This window comes from Megalobrama amblycephala, linkage group LG14 (genome assembly GCF_018812025.1).
Source record: "Megalobrama amblycephala isolate DHTTF-2021 linkage group LG14, ASM1881202v1, whole genome shotgun sequence".
In the NCBI taxonomy this organism is placed as follows: Eukaryota; Metazoa; Chordata; class Actinopteri; order Cypriniformes; family Xenocyprididae; genus Megalobrama; species Megalobrama amblycephala.
Window position 1 is genome coordinate 21,230,563 of NC_063057.1, and position 17,955 is coordinate 21,248,517.

The 17,955-nt window shown below is 36.8% G+C and overlaps 1 protein-coding gene across 2 annotated transcripts; it reads left to right on the plus strand.

The window, feature by feature from the left end:
* The first annotated feature begins 718 nt into the window (after nt 1–718).
* On the plus strand, nt 719–16,863 carry LOC125246237. Of its 2 annotated transcripts, none has more exons than XM_048157161.1 (10): nt 719–835; nt 1,201–1,364; nt 1,523–1,651; nt 5,130–5,276; nt 9,987–10,046; nt 10,176–10,304; nt 12,471–12,599; nt 15,787–15,864; nt 16,024–16,165; nt 16,243–16,863. In XM_048157161.1, the coding sequence occupies exons 2-10, from the start codon at nt 1,211–1,213 to the stop codon at nt 16,346–16,348; spliced, it is 1,074 nt and encodes a 357-aa protein (XP_048013118.1). In that variant the 5' UTR covers nt 719–835; nt 1,201–1,210; the 3' UTR covers nt 16,349–16,863. The 2 variants fall into 2 exon arrangements, with proteins under 2 accessions (XP_048013118.1, XP_048013120.1); XM_048157163.1 differs by having other exon boundaries at nt 1,526–1,651.
* Nucleotides 16,864–17,955: the final 1,092 nt, after the last annotated feature.

A 17,955-nucleotide genomic window follows, 5' to 3' on the forward strand; every position in this document is an offset into this window, starting at 1 on the left:
TATAAACATATATGATCAATGCATATGTTGCAGTATATTAAAAAATATAAGCACTAGTTTCCCATACATGGAAATGCATTATCTGATATATCACATTATATTTTGCAGTATATTCACATCTATTTTTGTTCCATAAGGGATAATTTAGCGCTGAAGACCCATGATGTTATGAGATTTTGGATTAAACAGTAGACGATTAATTGTAATAATAAAAAATAATAGATAAATAAAACATATCGAAAGTATTAATGTGCTACCTTGCTTAAACATTAGATGGCATACTAGCTTGTAACCAGCAACATTACCTGTCCTCACTGCCTGGAAGAATATCTTGCTCAATCCTCGCTATTATTGTACTTCACTCACAAAAGATTTATTATACATAGAAGCATCATTATCTCAGCCCTTTGACTGACATATTCAGATCATGGTCCTGTATGATAGCAGAATAAATCACCAATCCCACAAAGACAACAAAAACACTGTTGTCTCCACATTATACATTATGCATAAGCTCTCTTACTTCTGAATTCAACATAAAAATTGTATATTGTGAATTCTATTGTTTATATCAAGCATTTAAAAGAGTATAAAAGTTGACAATCTGAGACAGCAAAAGTGGATAAGCTGACAGATATAAGTGGAACTATTTTGTATGAAATCATGTGGAATTTTTGAAAAGACATTAGCATCAGCCCTCATAACTATAATTCAGCTCCACCCCTTAAATCCGCCAAATCAGTGCTTATTCTCGAAGTCTCATTATACTATCCCAGTGTCTCTAGAGGAAAGAGCATCAGAATTTCAGCTCTCCTTCGACTGGAGAAACACACAGGTATGCGTCATATCATTTGTTTAGGCATTTCAGGTTGAAATAGATGAGGATCATTCTTTACTTTAGATTGTGTGTTTCCACTTTCACATTCAGATTGGATGGATGGACTAAATTTAAGATTTATGTATTTGAATTCCATATACATTTTTAATGTAACATTTTCACAGTTTTAACAGTCTAATAAACTTAATGTGATGCATGTTTGTCAGTCATACATAAATGAAACATGTAAAATTTCTGCAACTTTCTTAAATTTCGACATCAAAGGCAGCAATCAGTGTATTTGTTATTTTTATTATTGCTTTGTCAGTGTTGAATGTAGAACTGTCACACCATTGAAGCACTTATGTTTTTCTCATTCACAGATTGCTGATAATGGAAAAAGAACCAGACCCCCCTCCATATCCTGGACCGCCATTGGTCCAGACCAACATTCCCTACCAGATGCCGCAGAGTATCATTGTTTATCAACCGGTGAACACACAAGAGCTGGCCATGTCCACCATCACTCCGACTGCGCCTGCCGCGGGTGAGCAGCAAAGTCCTAGATTACCCAGACTCTGCATTCAAATACTAGAAGGTTTCAGCAAGCACAATATACATCTGTATAGAACAGCAGGTTAGAGGTTTATGATCACATTATTATTCATTTTCATCAGTATTACCTCTTTTTCTATGTATTTGTAGCAGCAGTAGTTAGTCAACCACATCTGACTGATGCCTCATTGGTCCAGACCAACATCCCCAACAAGACGCCGCAGGATGTCAGTGTTTCTCAACCGGTCGATCGCGGCCCAAAAAAGAAAAAGAAAAAAGGTAATTGTACATGTTATTCTGATGCAAAACTTTTATATTGAAAGCTGATGACACTTCTGTTAGACATACAGTAATTAAAGTAAAGAGTGCCTGAAAAAAAATGTGTTGTCTTGATACAGTAAGCTATCTGCTGTCAGATTAGATGTTATCAGGCTATATTTCAGTGTCATTATTTTAACTTTATTATTTTTAATCTTGTTACCAGTGGTGTAATGTAACAAAGTAATAACACTTAGTAACAGTTCTTAAGTATTTTTTGGGAGATTTTAGACAACTTTTACTTTTACTCCACTATATTTCCTAATTAAAATGTATACTTTTACTCCGATACTTTTTCCCAAAGCATTTTCGTTACTTACTAGTAGGAAAAACACAGACTGCAAGCAAGCATGTGCAAACAAGTGCTCGCACAACCGTGGTTGATTTCATTTTCTGGGTTGCGTCCATTGCTGGAGCGGCTGAGAAGAGTCCGCTGGCATTATACAGTAAGAGAGCGGCCTCTAGAGGCGAAATAAAAACTATCACTGATGCCTCGTAGAGTTTGTTTTGACACGTGACGTGAGGCTGCGTGCTGCACAGAGCGGGACACTTCAAAACCGGGTTCTTCTTTACCTCTCTCACCAAGGCTCTTCTCCCCCGATAGCTCAGTTTGGCCTGACGGCCAGCTCTAGGAAGGGTTCTGGTCGTGCCAAACGTCTTCCATTTAAGGATTATGGAGGCCACTGTGCTCTTAGGAACCTTAAGTGCAGCAGAATTTTTTTTGTAACCTTGGCCAGATCTGTTCCTTGCCACAATTCTGTCTCTGAGCTCTTCAGGCAGTTCCTTTGACCTCATGATTCTCATTTGCTCTGACATGCACTGTGAGCTGTAAGGTCTTATATAGACAGGTGTGTGGCTTTTCTAATCAAGTCCGAATCAGTATAATCAAACACAGCTGGACTCAAATGAAGGTGTAGAACCATCTCAAGGATGATCAGAAGAAATGGGCAGCACCTGAGTTAAATATATGAGTGTCACAGCAAAGGGTCTGAATACTTAGGACCATGTGATATTTCAGTTTTTCTTTTTTAATAAATCTGCAAAAATGTCAACAATTCTGTTTTTCTGTCAATATGGGGTGCTGTGTGTACATTGATGAGGGAAAAAAATGAACTTTTTAGCAAATGGCTGCAATATAACAAAGAGTGAAAAATTTACTTTCCATACCCACTGTATATTTTTACATAACATATAAAGAAATCTCACTGGAAGAGGTTGATTTTATGATATGCCGTCTGAGATGACTAAAACTACACTTTGTAGACTTAATTATTTAAAAAATAATGTATGCATTGGAAACACTTTTTATGCTTTATTTCTAAATTTAATAAACATGCTTTGACAAATAATTTTAAAAAGTCATAATTGAAAATGAAATAAAAGTTATGTTATGGCATGCTAAGTCATAATTATAAGATCGTTAAGTTGAATTTATGACAAAAGGGGCATATTTATGACATAAAAAGGCTACAACATACTAATTCATACCCAGATAGCAACAATGTCTCGGCCCAGATCCAGCCAATGATCTGGCCCACATGCTGCATGGAATGATGGCCCTTGGGTGGCCCACTCCTTTTGCCAGATCTGGGACACAAGCAGGCCACAGCAATGCCACATGTCAGCCAAGAGCAAAGAAATAAACCAGAAATGAAACTTATTTGAGCAACAAAATCTGTGTATGTTAAGTATAAAGTCATCTAAGCATTAATAAGCCTGTTAAGAAGCAGAATCACTGAAGGAAAGAAGAGAACAGAGAAAGAGAGACGAGCAGAAACACAAGAACTACAACTGACTTCAGTCACAGCCTTAGATGAAATCAACTGAAGATAAAAGACATTAAATCTTTCAAGATCTGATCAAACAACTCCACAAGCAGCATTACCAGCTTCACTTATTACTAACCAGACTGACTTTATTTATGTCAAACCTCTACAAAAGTTGTTATTGAGAATTAACTCTAATTCATTTGAAGTCAGCATAAAAGTGAATAGTGGTTCCATTAGTTGGGCTCTTAACTCTTATTATTTTGTCATTTTGTCTGCTGTGATTGTGTGTTTGTTAAACACATTTGAAGTAACAAAGGAAGCTAAAGTGAAATGAGATCAAGTGATGATGGTTACCTGTAGATGGTTTTAAAATCATCAGGAATACCCTGATGTCATTTGAATCTAATCGAATCGAATACTTTTGATGCATTAACATATTTACGTTACAAACCCTGTGTCACTGCAACATGAGACCCAGCAGTAATATAAAAATCAGTTAGAAAACTACAAAAACATGAGCAAAAAATGTCAACAATGACATGCAGACACATACAGACATCAACAATCAATGTATGAATCTCAACAACAGTGACAATCAAAAGTGCCATGCTGCAATGCATGCTGGGTACTAGCTTAGTACATAGTAGTGCATGGCACCATTGTTGAGATTCATTGGCCGATTATTAATTTATGTTTGTGAGTAAATCTCACCGTAGTTGCTTAGTGCTTAGTGTACAATCTGTTTTAAAACTCTTTCAGATTTTCTGATTAAAACTGTGAAGAATCTTTAGGTGAATCACAATAAAACAACATTAACAAGATTATTGCTCATATAGAACTCAGTCATAAGATCAGTGAATTAAGCCACTACACAATGATTATCTTATCATGAAGCAGCCACAGCATCAGATTGTTTTCTCTTGCTATAACAAACTCAGTTTCAGCAGCCAGAGAAAGTCTAACATTACAAAGACAAGTCAAACTACCCAACTAAAGAAAACACTGATCACCACAATGGTGATAAAAAAATCCAAACAAATTTCAATAAATCAACAAAAAAACTCTCTTTCTTAATTCTCAATAAGAGCTTCTGTATATGGAGTTGTTTAATCCTCCTCTGCTGAGATTTCTTCTTCTTTTATCTGAGGCTGTGGCTGAAGTCAGTTGTAGTTCTAGTGGTTCGATTGTTTCTGTTCTTGTTGTTTCTCTTTCCTTCATTGATTCTGCTCATTAACAGCAGCTATCTTCAATAACGCTCAATCATCACTTAATTAAGTACTTAATTATCTCATTAATTAAGTTACATTTAACAGCCTAGTGTTCACATTGAATAGTGTTCATTTCATCTGGGCGAAACCATGTGGGGCCTACATGGCTGTGCTGGCTGGGAGGACCGTGACAGTTAAGAGGTTAACTCATGCATATTTGCTGTTGTTAACTAGCAATTATCTGCAAGACGACTGAGTTAAATTGATGTTTCTAGTTAATTAATTTAGAAGCATTCTTTTTAGTGAACTTGAGAAATAAGATAATTACCCAGACTCTGCATTCAAATACTAGAAGGTTTCAGCAAGCACAATATACATCTGTATAGAACAGTACGTGAGAGGTTTATGATCACATTATTATATATTTTCATCAGTATTACCTCTTTTTCTATGTATTTGTAGCAGCAGTAGTTAGTCAACCAGTAGTTGACAGTAGTAACCTGACTGATGCCTCATTGGTCCAGACCAACATCCCCAACCAGACGCCGCAGGATGTCAGTGTTTCTCAACCAGTGCGTCGCAACCCAAAAAAGAAACAACAAAAAAAAGGTAATTGTAAATGTTTTTCTGATGCAAAAATGTTATTTATACATTCACTGTTCTTTGAACAGCATTCTGAGAACATTCTTAAACATTTAGAATGAAAATTAACTTCAAATGAAGTGTGCTCTTTTAAAATAAATAACTTGGTAAAGTTTTGTAGCCTGTCCCTTTTTAGTTTTTCTCTGGCTGCTTTAATACTGTGTTCAGAAAACACTTTTGGAACAGTGAACAGTCAAGACAGAATAACATCAAGTGATGTTAAAGGTGCCCTCGAATGAAAAATTAAATTTATCTTGGCATAGTTGAATAACAAGAGTTCAGTACATGGAAAAGACATACATTGAGTTTCAAACCCCATTGCTTCCTCTTTCTTATGTAAATCTCATTTGTTTAAAAGACTTCCGGAAAACACGCAGATCTCAACATAACACCGACTGTTACGTAACAGCCGGGGTGTACGCCCCCAATATTTGCATATATGCCAGCCCATGTTCAAGCATTAGACAAGGAAAGGCAGTATTAACGTCTGGATCTGTGCACAGCTGAATCATCAGACAAGGTAAGCAAGCAAGAACAACAGCGAAAAATGGCAGATGGAGCAATAATAACTGACATGATCCATGATAACATGATATTTTAGTGATATTTGTAAACTGCCTTTCTAAATGTTTCGTTAGCATGTTGCTAATGTACTGTTAAATGTGGTTAAAGTTACCATCGTTTCTTACTGTATTCACGGAGACAAGAGAGCGTCGCTATTTTCATTTTTAAACACTTGCAGTCTGTATAATTCATAAACACAACTTAATTCTTTATAAATCTCTCCAACAGTGTGTAATGTTAGCTTTAGCCACGGAGCATAGCCTCAAACTCATAGAGAATCAAATGTGAACATCAAAATAAATACTTTACTCACATGATTCGATGTATGCACACAGCATGCATGACGAACATCTTGTAAAGATCCATTTGAGGGTTATATTAGCTGTGTGAACTTTGTAAATGCGCTGTAATATAGTCGAGAGCTCGTGAGGCAGGGGGCACGCGATTTAAAGGGCGGCGACTGAAAAAATCAGTGTATAGTTAATGATGCCCCAAAATAGGCAGTTAAAAAAATTAATTAAAAAAAATCTATGGGGTATTTTGAGCTGAAACTTCACAGACACATTCAGGAGACACCTTAGACTTATATTACATCTTGTGAAAAGCATTCTTGGGCACCTTTAACTGTTTATTACTTTTTCACAGTTGACATGTGAAGTCTAATCACTGATCAGAAGTTTTTTTATTAATCATTTGTTTAGATATTGTGAAAATCAGACATTCTGAAAAATGAACATGTTGCGAACAATGGTGTTAGCTAGACATTCACAGACATCAACAATCAGCATATGAAACACAACAATGGTGACATGCATCATGCCAGCATACAAAATCCATTCATGGCTCCCAGCATGCATTGAATATAAATAAATTATGCAGCTGAATTCTTTTGCTATTTATATTTGATTTTTTTTTTATTGTCACCATTGTTGAGGTTTGTGTGATGAGAGTTGATGTGTGATAATCATTAGTCATAGTCATTTAGCAGACGCTTTTCTCCAAAGCGACTTACAAATGAGAATAGTAAAATTCATCACTCGAGTTGGGATCCATCAGCAGGCTTTATTAATAGAAAGCATAGTACAAACAGGCAGGGTCAAACAGGAATAGAAAGGGACAGGCAGAATCGTAGTCAGGATACAGGCAGAGAATCAGGGCAGGGAGATATCACTCACAGTCCAGGAAACAGTAAACAGTCCAAAAGCAGGCAGCAGAGAGTCGTAAACGAGAAGCAAACAGGTTCAGTAACAGGCAGGCAATCAATACAAGAAAACGCTCAGAACTTTGCGATGATGGTGGGGTAGTGAGTGTGTTAAATAGTCCAGTAAATGAGCTGCAGCTGGGTGTGGTGATTAGTCCAATCTACGGGGCTGATGGGAAATGTATTGTGTGAGTGTGTGTGTGTGTGTGTGTGTGTGTGTGTGTGTCAGTACTCAGGAGAGGGTGCCCTCCAATGGTCAGAGGAGGGAATCACAGAGTTCGTCTCTGTGACAAATCAACATGAAAACAACAGTATGTAAGTGCTGTGTGAAGTCACAGTTCCGTCAGTAAAGTGCTTGTAGCAAGGATTTTTATTTTTTTTTAAATAAATACACAGATGGAAAAAGAATAGAAATCAAAAGTAAGTGCTACTATTACTGGGTCAAGTGTTGACGAAAAAGATACGTCTTTCATATTTTTTTGAAAATGGCTAAAGACTCAGCTGCTTGGATAGAGCATGGTAGGTCATTCCACCAGCCAGGAACAGACCCGGAGAAGGTCTGTGAGAGTGATTTTGTGCCCCTTTGTGATGGCACCACAAGGCGCTGTTCACTTGCAGAACGCAAGTTTCTGGAGGGCGCATAAGTCTGAAGTAGTGAGTTAAGGTATAGCGGTGCAGAGCCAGCGGTCGTTCTGTAGGCAAACATCAGAGCCTTGAATTGGATGCGAGCAGCTACTGGCAGCCAATGCAGACTGATGAAGAGAGGAGTGACGTGCTCTCTTCGGTTCGTTAAAGACCAGTCTTGCTGCAGCATTCTGGATCAGTTGTAGAGGTTTGACAGTGCATGGTGGAAGGCCAGCCAAGAGAGCATTACAATAGTCCAGTCTGGATAGAACAAGAGCTTGGACAAGGATTTGTGTGGAATGCTCCGATAGGAAGGGTCTAATCTTCCTGATGTTGTACAAGGCAAATCTGCAGGACCGGGCCGTTGTCGCAACATGACCTGTGAAGCTTAAACAATAATCCATCACCACTCCAAGGTTTCTGGCTGTCCTGGAAGGAGTAATGGTTGACAACCCAAGTTGAATTGAAAGGTTGTGATGAAGTGTTGGGTTGGCAAAGACCACAAGCAGTTCCGTCTTTGCAAGGTTGAGTTGAAGGTGGTGATCCTTCATCCAGGCAGAAATGGCTGTCAGGCAGGCCAGCAACCGTCGGATCATCTGGTTGGAATGAGAGGTAGAGTTGTGTGTCATCAGCATAACAGTGATATGAGAAACCATGATCCTGAATGACAGATCCTAGTGATGAAGTGTAGATGGAGAAGAGAAGTGGTCCAAGCACTGAGCCCTGAGGCACCCCAGTAGCAAGATAATGAGACTTGGACACCTCACCTCTCCAAGATACCCTGAAGGACCTGCCTGAGAGGTAAGACTTGAACCACTGGAGTGCAGTTCCTGAGATGCCCTTCGACATGAGTGTTGACAGGAGGATCTGGTGATTAATCATGTCAAAAGCAGCAGACAGATCCAGCAAGATGAGTACTGATGATTTTGAAGTCGCTCGTGCCAGTCTCAGGGCATCAGTGACTGAGAGCAAGGCAGTCTCAGTTGAGTGGCCACTCTTGAAGCCAGACTGGTGGTTGTTCTGTGTGAGATAAGTAGACAGTTGGTTGAACACAACTCTCTCAATTGTCTTTGTAATGACAGGAAGAAGGGATACTGGTCTGTAGTTTTCTAAAAGTGCTGGATTCAGAGCGAGTTTCTTAAGCAGTGGGGTAATCCTAGCCTGCTTAAAATCTGTGGGAAATGTACCAGTGTGAAGGGAAGAATTGATAATGTGAGTGAGTGCAGGTACAATTGAGGAGGAGATGGCCTGAAGAAGATGAGTGGGGATAGGGTCTAGTGGACAGGTAGTAGGGTGATTGGATAGGATGAGTTTGGAAACATCTGCCTCAGAGAGCATGGAGAAGAAATTCATAATTATTTAAATCTGTCATGAAACTACAGAAAAAGGAGCCATCAGTTATTAAAACAGACATGTCAGTCTGTTTTTTCAACTTTTTCTTTCTTGAGCAATTCTCAAATGTTCACTTGCAATTACTGAAGGAGAAGTAAGTTAACAAAAGTCAAGGGCCAAGAGCCCAAACGTAGACAAACACGGATCACCATCATGGTGACTTGAAATGAAACATTCCATAAAACATTAACATCTAAACCTCTGTTAATTCTCAATAAGTACTTCTGTAGACAAAACTCCAGTAATTCTGGTTATTAATAAGTGATTTGTTGTTTAATCCTCCTCTACTGAGATCTTGAGAGTCTTCAGTTGATTTCATTTAAAACTGTGGCTGGAAGTCAGTTGTAGTTTCTTGTTCTTGATGTTTTTCTTTTCAGTGATTCTGCTTCTTAAGAGCAGATGTTCATCAACATCATACTAATCATACTAACTAAATGACATTATATTAACAGATGTAAGATTAAAACTGAAATGTCACATTCAGATGTTCTGTTATGTATGGAAGCCCATTTCGCCACAAAACCAAAATATTCATGGATTGACAAATAATTTTGACAAAGTCGTATAAAAGTTGAAATTATAACAAAAATGGCATACTTATGACATAAAAAGTCAAAGTTACAACATGGTAAGTCACAATTATAAGATAAAATGTCATCATCATGATATAAGAAGACAATTATGACATACTTCAAAATTATAACAAAATTGTAACTTTTTATGTCATTATTTTGACTTTTAATCTCATAATTGCAACTTTCAAATCTCATAATTATGATTCACCAAAGTTTGATGTATTTTCTTATGGCAGAAATTAGCTTCTGATATTACCTTAAAAAACAATGAGAACCTCATGTTGTGCTGCCATTTTGAGATCATGGTTTTCTGTTTTCCAGCTCCAGTGGACACACAAGAGCTGGCCATGTCCACCATCACTCCGACTGCCCCTGCCCCGGGTGAGCAGTAAAATACTAGAAAGTTTCAGCAAGCACAATATACATCTGTATAGAACAGTACGTTAGAGGTTTATGATCATATTATTATTCATTTTCATCAGTATTACCTCTTTTTCTATGTATTTGTAGCAGCAGTAGTTAGTCAACCACATCTGACTGATGCCTCATTGGTCCAGACCAACATCCCCAACAAGACGCCGCAGGATGTCAGTGTTTCTCAACCGGTCGATCACGGCCCAAAAAAGAAAAAGAAAAAAGGTAATTGTACATGTTATTCTGATGCAAAATTTTTATATTGAAAGCTTTTGACTTCTGTTAGACATGCAGTAATTAAAGTAAAGAGTGCCTGAAAAAACGTGTTGTCCTGATCTGCTGTCAGGATATGTCAGTGTCATTATTCTAACTTCATAACTTAAGAAATAAAAAGTCTCACCTCAGAAAACAAACTTTCCTGTCCTTTCAGACATTATTCTGTGGACGCGGCACACACTCTTTAATTGTTTGCACAAAAGCGGAAGCGATCACTGAATATCACTGATATTATGCAGCGTCTCTCACAAATGTTTCCATGGTTGCAAGGCACGCTCCCTGTGCAAGCAGGGGGTCACAGGTGCTGTTTAATATCATTGCTCCTGCTGCACCCATGGTACGGCAGCAAAGTTCCTTGATTATTACGCTGGAATGAGAGTATAGTTCCTAGCCATATTGGCCTAGAAAATCGCAATTTTTCATTTTCCGTCGGTCTTAGTACACAATGTAACTACAGAAGAGTCAAGTTTTAAATAGGAAAAATATCAAAACTCTGGTCATTTTTGAGCGAGATACTAACAGCCTAATCAGATTCAATGAACTATGCTAAGCTATGCTAAAAGTGGTACCGCCAGACCCAGAGATCGGCTGAATGGATTAGAAAACGGTAAAACTCAACTCTTTAAAAGATTAGTTCACTTTTAAATAAACTTTTGCTGATAATTTACTCACCCCCATGTCATCCAAGATGTTCATGTCTTTCTTTCTTCAGTCGAAAAAGAAATTAAAGTTTTTGATGAAAACATTCCAGGATTATTCTCCATATAGTGGACTTCAATGGGCACCAAAGGGTTCAAGGTCCAAATGACAGTTTCAGTGCAGCTTCAAAGGGCTTTAAACGATACCAGACGATGAATAAGGGTCTTATCTAGCGAAACGATCAGTCATTTAAAAATAAAAAATAAAAAAGTTTAAGTTTTAAAAGCACAAATGCTGGCCTTGCTCTGTTCTGCGATGTGTGTTCGTGACGTCGCGTAATACGCAATTACGTTGAAAAGGTCACGCTTGACGTAGGCGGAAGTACCGAGTCAGTGTTTACGAGTTGAACGTGCAAATAAGTCAAACGGCATTTACAAAAAAAGGTAAAACAACAATGTAGGACGATTTTGAACTACGAGGAGAAGATGAGTTTTTCGCCCAGCCCAACTTTTTTGAACCGGAATACACAGAGGACGAAATTAGGTACATGAAAGAGACTGCTGCGGCGACACACACCTCTCAAGCATCGGGCAGATGAAACGAGACGTGGTGGTGCACATGTGGCAACTGCCAACCATTGCAAACAGAGGAAGTATCTCAATGCTGCCACGACTGGACCATTTCAATCAGTCGGTGAGTCCCTGTTTCCATCTCGCTGCATTACCGGACAAAATGGATTTCCACTGTTACTGAGCAACAGCGTTTTAAGGGGGTCGCACACCGGACACAAAGCTCAGCGCCGCGCCACGTCTTTAAAATCCGAACACATTGTTTTCTATGAGTGTACGCACACCGGCGACGACATTCTGCGCCTGTCCGCCGCGCTATGTACATTGTATTTCTCTCAAATCGTCGTTAATGTACATACTGTCTTAGTTGTTTTACCTTTTTTTGTAAACAACGTTTGACTTTTTTTGTAAACACTGACTCGGTACTTCCGCCTACGTCAAGGTACGCATCGCAGAATGGAGCAAGGTGAACATTTGCGAACAACTTTTTTATTATTTTTTTTAAATGACCGATCGTTTCACTAGATAAGACCCTTATTCCTCGTCTGGTATCATTTAAAGCTCTTTGAAGCTGCACTGAAACTGTAATCTGGACCTTCAACTGTCTGGAGGCCAGTGAAGTCCACTATAAGGAGAATAATCCTGGAATGTTTTTCATCAGAAACCTTAATTTCTTTTCCACTGAAGAAAGAAGGACATGGACATCTTGGATGACATGGGGGTGAGTAAATTATCAGCAAAAGTTTATGTAAAAGTGAACTAATCCTTTAACTGTAGGGGAGTTAGAAAATTAGCCTATTTTCAAAAAATGTTCCTTTAAATCTGTATAGAAAAGTACGTTAAAGGTTTATGATCATATTATTATTAATTTTCATCAGTATTACCTCTTTTTTCTATGTATTTGTAGCAGCAGCAGTTAGTCAACCACATCTGACTGATGCCTCATTGGTCCAGACCAACATCCCCAACAAGACGCCGCAGGATGTCAGTGTTTCTCAACCAGTCGATCACGGCCCAAAAAAGAAACAAAAAAAAGGTAATTGTACATGTTATTCTGATGCAAAACTTTTATATTGAAAGCTTTTGACTTCTGTTAGACATGCAGTAATTAAAGTAAAGAGTGCCTGAGAAAACGTGTTGTCCTGATCTGCTGTCAGGATATGTCAGTGTCATTATTCTAACTTCGTAACTAAAGAAATAAAAATCTCTCAGAAAACAAACTTTCTTTTCCTTTCAGACCTTATACTGTGGACGCGGCACACACTCAAGCACTGAATATCACTTCTATATATTTAAAGAGCGCATGAAAGTACAAAGACATAGTTACGGTGTAACTGAATAACTCCGGGATGTTGGTTTATTTCGAGGTAGTGTCAGGCACGTCAAGAGCAGCACAAAGAGCAGCCTAGGGGCCCCTGACCACCTTAATCCGCCCCTGGCTATGAGTAAAATATGTGACGTATGCCGTAAAGCAGGTCACACTCGTCCTTTGGCAGGGGATGGGCGGGGCTGTGTGTACCGACCCGGACACGAAACTTCCAGAGGGTGGCTGTAGCCACGAGGAGGCTGCTCAGGCAGCAGAGGTAGAATTCGTCCGGTTAAGATTAAAATCATATGGATTTGATGCAGCTTAGAGGGAACATTGGTCACATGGCCAAATCAGTCTGTGGACCCCCACTCTGATTTTCAATTCACAGATTACTGGAATTCTCAACGTTACAGGAATGTTTCCGGATATTCCACATTGTTCCTTTAAAGACACAGAAGTTCTGCAGCATTCCAAAACACTGTCACCACTTTCTAGAGGAGGCAATAAGTAACTGATAATGACATGACACTTTTCTGTCTGACAGCAGTATTTGCCTTTTAAAATTAAATATGCACACATATTATTTAAATGCGTTCAATTAACAGATCACATAAACTTCCTACTGATCTGATACTGCATATTTGAAGTATAAAAAAACATCATGGACAGGACGTTTTAAACTAATCATGACAATCAACAAAAAGCTTCATGCTGCAATGCATTCTGGGTGCACCAATCAAAACAAAACTCATCCATGGCTCCCAGAATGCATTGCGGCATGAATTTTAGTAGTTTGTTTTGTAATAGTTGTCGAGGTTTGTATGATGAGTGTTGATGTCAAAAGAGTGTCTAAATGCCCAGTTTGAAAATATGGCATAAAAGATGTTTTGGATATTCTCAGCTGTGTCAGTGTTAATGAACTAGCACTTCCAGCTAAATATTAGTTTAAGAAAATATTTCCATAGTTCAAGAGAGCCTTGAAATTATTATTACTTTACTTGCTTTGAAACAGTCATTTAAATCATTGCATAACAAGCATTTCAATGTTTTCAAGGGTCAAGCGCTCAACTAAAGCAAATGCTTTTTAATACAAAAATCAACATTAATTAGAGCTAAACCTCTGTTAATTGTCAGAAACAACAAACTGGTCTGTAATAAGTGTAGCTGGTGAAGCTGATTTTGGAGTTCATCCTCTGCTCAGATCTTGAGAAATGTCAATGATTTGATTTGCAGTTGATGTTTCAGTGTTGAAATCAGATCGATTACTATTTGCAGTAGAAATGAATTGAAATGTGAATTAAGTTCTCAACCGAAACATGGCTGAAACATTTCAAATAGAATAATTATTTACAATTGACATGAAAGAACAATTTAAATAAAATTATTTATTTGGTTGAATTAATATAATAAGCCACATTATGTAACATGAACATTAACTTTGGTATTGAAAACTATTGAACTGTAAGTTTAAATAACTAAATTTGTTGAGTAAAGTTGAAAGTACTTAATATTCTAAGTCAGTGGAAATTAGTACCTCAAAAAGTTCATTTGAGTGAACAAAAAAACAAACAAACGTATTTTACAGGGAACGTTTGTTCTGAAAACGTAAAAAAAGTAAGTTCACACAACATTACATCTGGCAAGTTGAACATACTTAATATTGTATGTAAAGACAACTCAACTGAGTCAGTGCAAAAGATAAATTAAAAAAGCTGAGTGAATGAATTTTTTAGAATTGTATTATTTACAGTGTGGAAACACTGTTTATGCTTTATTTATAAATGTAAATAGATTTGATAAATAAGATACACTCATAAATGGATAGGTATCCTTAGAAAACATTTAGAAGATGTAAGATTAAAAAGAAACTGAAATGTCACATTTGTACGGAAGAGGATTAGGGCCAAGCAATAATAAAAAAATAAACCATCTTGAGATTAAAGTTGTTAAATTGTGAGAAAAAACTCGTTAAATTACGAGAAAAAAGTCGAGATAAAATTTTGAGAATAAACTCGTTAAATTATGAGAACAAACTCGTTAAATTTCGAGAAAAAAGTCAAGATAAAATGTTGAGAATAAAGTCATTAAATAACGAGAATAAAGTCATTAAATTACGAGAATAAACTCATTAAATTACGAGAATAAAGTCATTAAATAACGAGAATAAAGTCATTAAATTACGAGAATAAACTCATTAAATTACGAGAATAAAGTCATTAAATTACGAGAACAAACTCGTTAAATTTCGAGAAAAAAGTCGAGATAAAATGTTGAGAATAAAGTCATTAAATTACGAGAATAAAGTCATTAAATTACAAAAATAAACTCATTAAATTACGAGAATAAAGTCATTAAATTACGAGAAAAAAGTCGTTAAATTACGAGAATAAATTCGTTAATTTAATGAGTTTATTCTCAACATTTTATCTCGACTTTTTTCTCGAAATTTAACGTCATTTTTCTCATAATTTAACGACTTTTTTCTCGTAATTTAATGACTTTATTCTCAACATTTTATCGACTTTTTTCTTGAAATTTAACGACTTTTTTCTCGTATTTTAATGAGTTTATTCTCAACATTTTATCTCGACTTTTTTCTCGAAATTTAACAACATTTTTCTCATAATTTAACGACTTTTTTCTCGCAATTTAATGACTTTATTCTCAACATTTTATCTCGACTTTTTTCTCAAAATTTAACGAGTTTTTTCTCGAAATTTAACAACTTTAATCTCGAGATGGTTTTTATTTTTTTTATTATTGCTTGGCCCTAATCCTCTTCCGTACATTTGGATGTTATCTGTATGGAAGCCCATGATTTTATTTTCTTATATGGCAGAAATTGGGAAGAAAGAAAAAAAAAAACACCTCATGTTGTGCTGCCATTTGGAGATCATGGTTTTCTGTTTTCCAGCTCCAGTGAACACACAAGCGCCGGTCATGTGCGCCATCACTGTCCAGCCTACTGTCCAGCCTACTGCATCTGCCCCAGGTGAGCAGCGAAGCCATAGATTGGACCAGATTCTGCATTCAAATACTACAAAGTTTCAGCAAGCACAACATGCATCTGATTAGAACAGTATGTTAGAGTTTTATGATCGCATTATTATTCATTTTAATCAGGATTACTTCTTTTTCTATGCATTTGTAGAAGAAGTAGTTATTCGGCCACGTCTGACTGATCTCCCTGGGCAGATGAAATGTCCTCACTGCCACAAGCAGGTTGTCACGGAGATAACATTTGTCCAGGGTACGATGGTGTGGGTCGTCTGTGGAAGTCTTGGCGTTTTAGGGTAAAGAACCGCATTCATCAGATTTCAAATTGATCAAATTGATATGAGAAAAAAAAGCACTATTTTATTTAATCCAGGATCTGGCCGTGTTGTTTGATTCCATTCTTCTCGAATTCCTGCAAGGATGTAGAGCACACCTGCCCAAGCTGCGGAACCCTCCTCCATGTGCACAAACGCTTATAGCTTGTTCTGAAGCAGAGATAATCTGAGAGACCGAAAGAAACGTTTGGAGTGTCTGAAATGGCAGCAGCATCTGGACATTACTGCACTTCCTAATTCAAAGAGAACTAACACCATGAATTGAAAAGAATGTTATGGTTTTCTCTTTCAAATATGCAAATATATATCCTGATACAAAATATGATTTATCTCTTATTGTAAAATGTATAATGAACTCTGCAGGATGTACTGATCATACAATGTAATGAGCAAAATATTAATTTAACTTCTTGCTGCCATTTTTTCACAACACAAATTTCCATTTTTATTTTAATAAATTGTTCTCAACCTAAAGGTCTGCAAAAATATCACACAAAATACTAAGATTTTATTTGTATTTTTTTTAAATCTGATATTGCATGGTATTTCACACTGTTAGACCTTACCAGGCTTTTTTACTCTAATAATAATTTGCTGTTTATTGTACAGTATGTTACTGTAAAGATACCACAAACTAAATTAAAACATTTTTCCTCTTTGTCGCCATCTCTGTTTGAAACCTGCGATTGCAGTCATATGCGGAACAGTTATCTGTATGTGTGTTGTGCGTCAGCACGGATTAATCTAATGTTTGCTGTCAGTCACCGCACCGGTGTGGATACTGAACTTCAGAATCACAGATTCTACGTCTTGAAAGTTTGACCAATATAAGAATTTTCACTGGAAAATATCATCTGAACAAGTAAGTAACATGTCTGCCACTTTTGTTCTGACCAACTGAGGAAAAATTGGCCTACAATAAATTGTGCTGTCAATGATGATTAATTATTATTACTGAACTACAAATGATTATTACTGTTATACTTTGTTCTCAAATTGTTCATTTTTAACCAATAAATTTACGCACAGCAGCTTCAACTCATTTCATTTATAGAAACTGACAGCCTCAAATTGTCTGACTGCCATTTAAATTTATAAACCAATATTTAAAATATGCTAATAACGAGAGCATATTATTACTATGAACTTATTTCATTAGAGTACACTAAAAACATTTCAAATAAATAAAAAAAAAAAACTACAGTCAACAAAACAACACACAGCATATCACATTTCATGATCTTCTCCTGAAATTAAGCACAGGCTCTACTCTTCAGCACAATGGTGACACACAAAACTTAATTTTTCAGTAAACTACTGGCAATAGTATGTTACTTCATGTTGACATTCATTTATTGTTCATTTTTATGCTGTGCTTTGTTATATATAATTCTATAATTGATAATTTACCTTAACCAGTTGCTTAATTTTATTTTTTCTTTTATTATAACCTAATTTTTATTCAGTACACATATTAAAACGTGAATATGAGAACAAAAGTCAAATTCTTAACACGAGAAATATATTGAAGAATAAAAAAGAACTACATAAAAGTTGTCATAAAAAAACGTCAGGAGTCAGTCAGGACGCACTATCCACCTTATTCCTACTCCCCATGACACTGCGCGAATTATGGGTGTTACTTCCGTTAAGCTGTAAACAGTCAGTGAAAGACTCACTCTATGAACGCAATAATGTGTTTTATTTTTAAACTGGGTACAATGAGATGACATTATTCTACTCACCCTTCA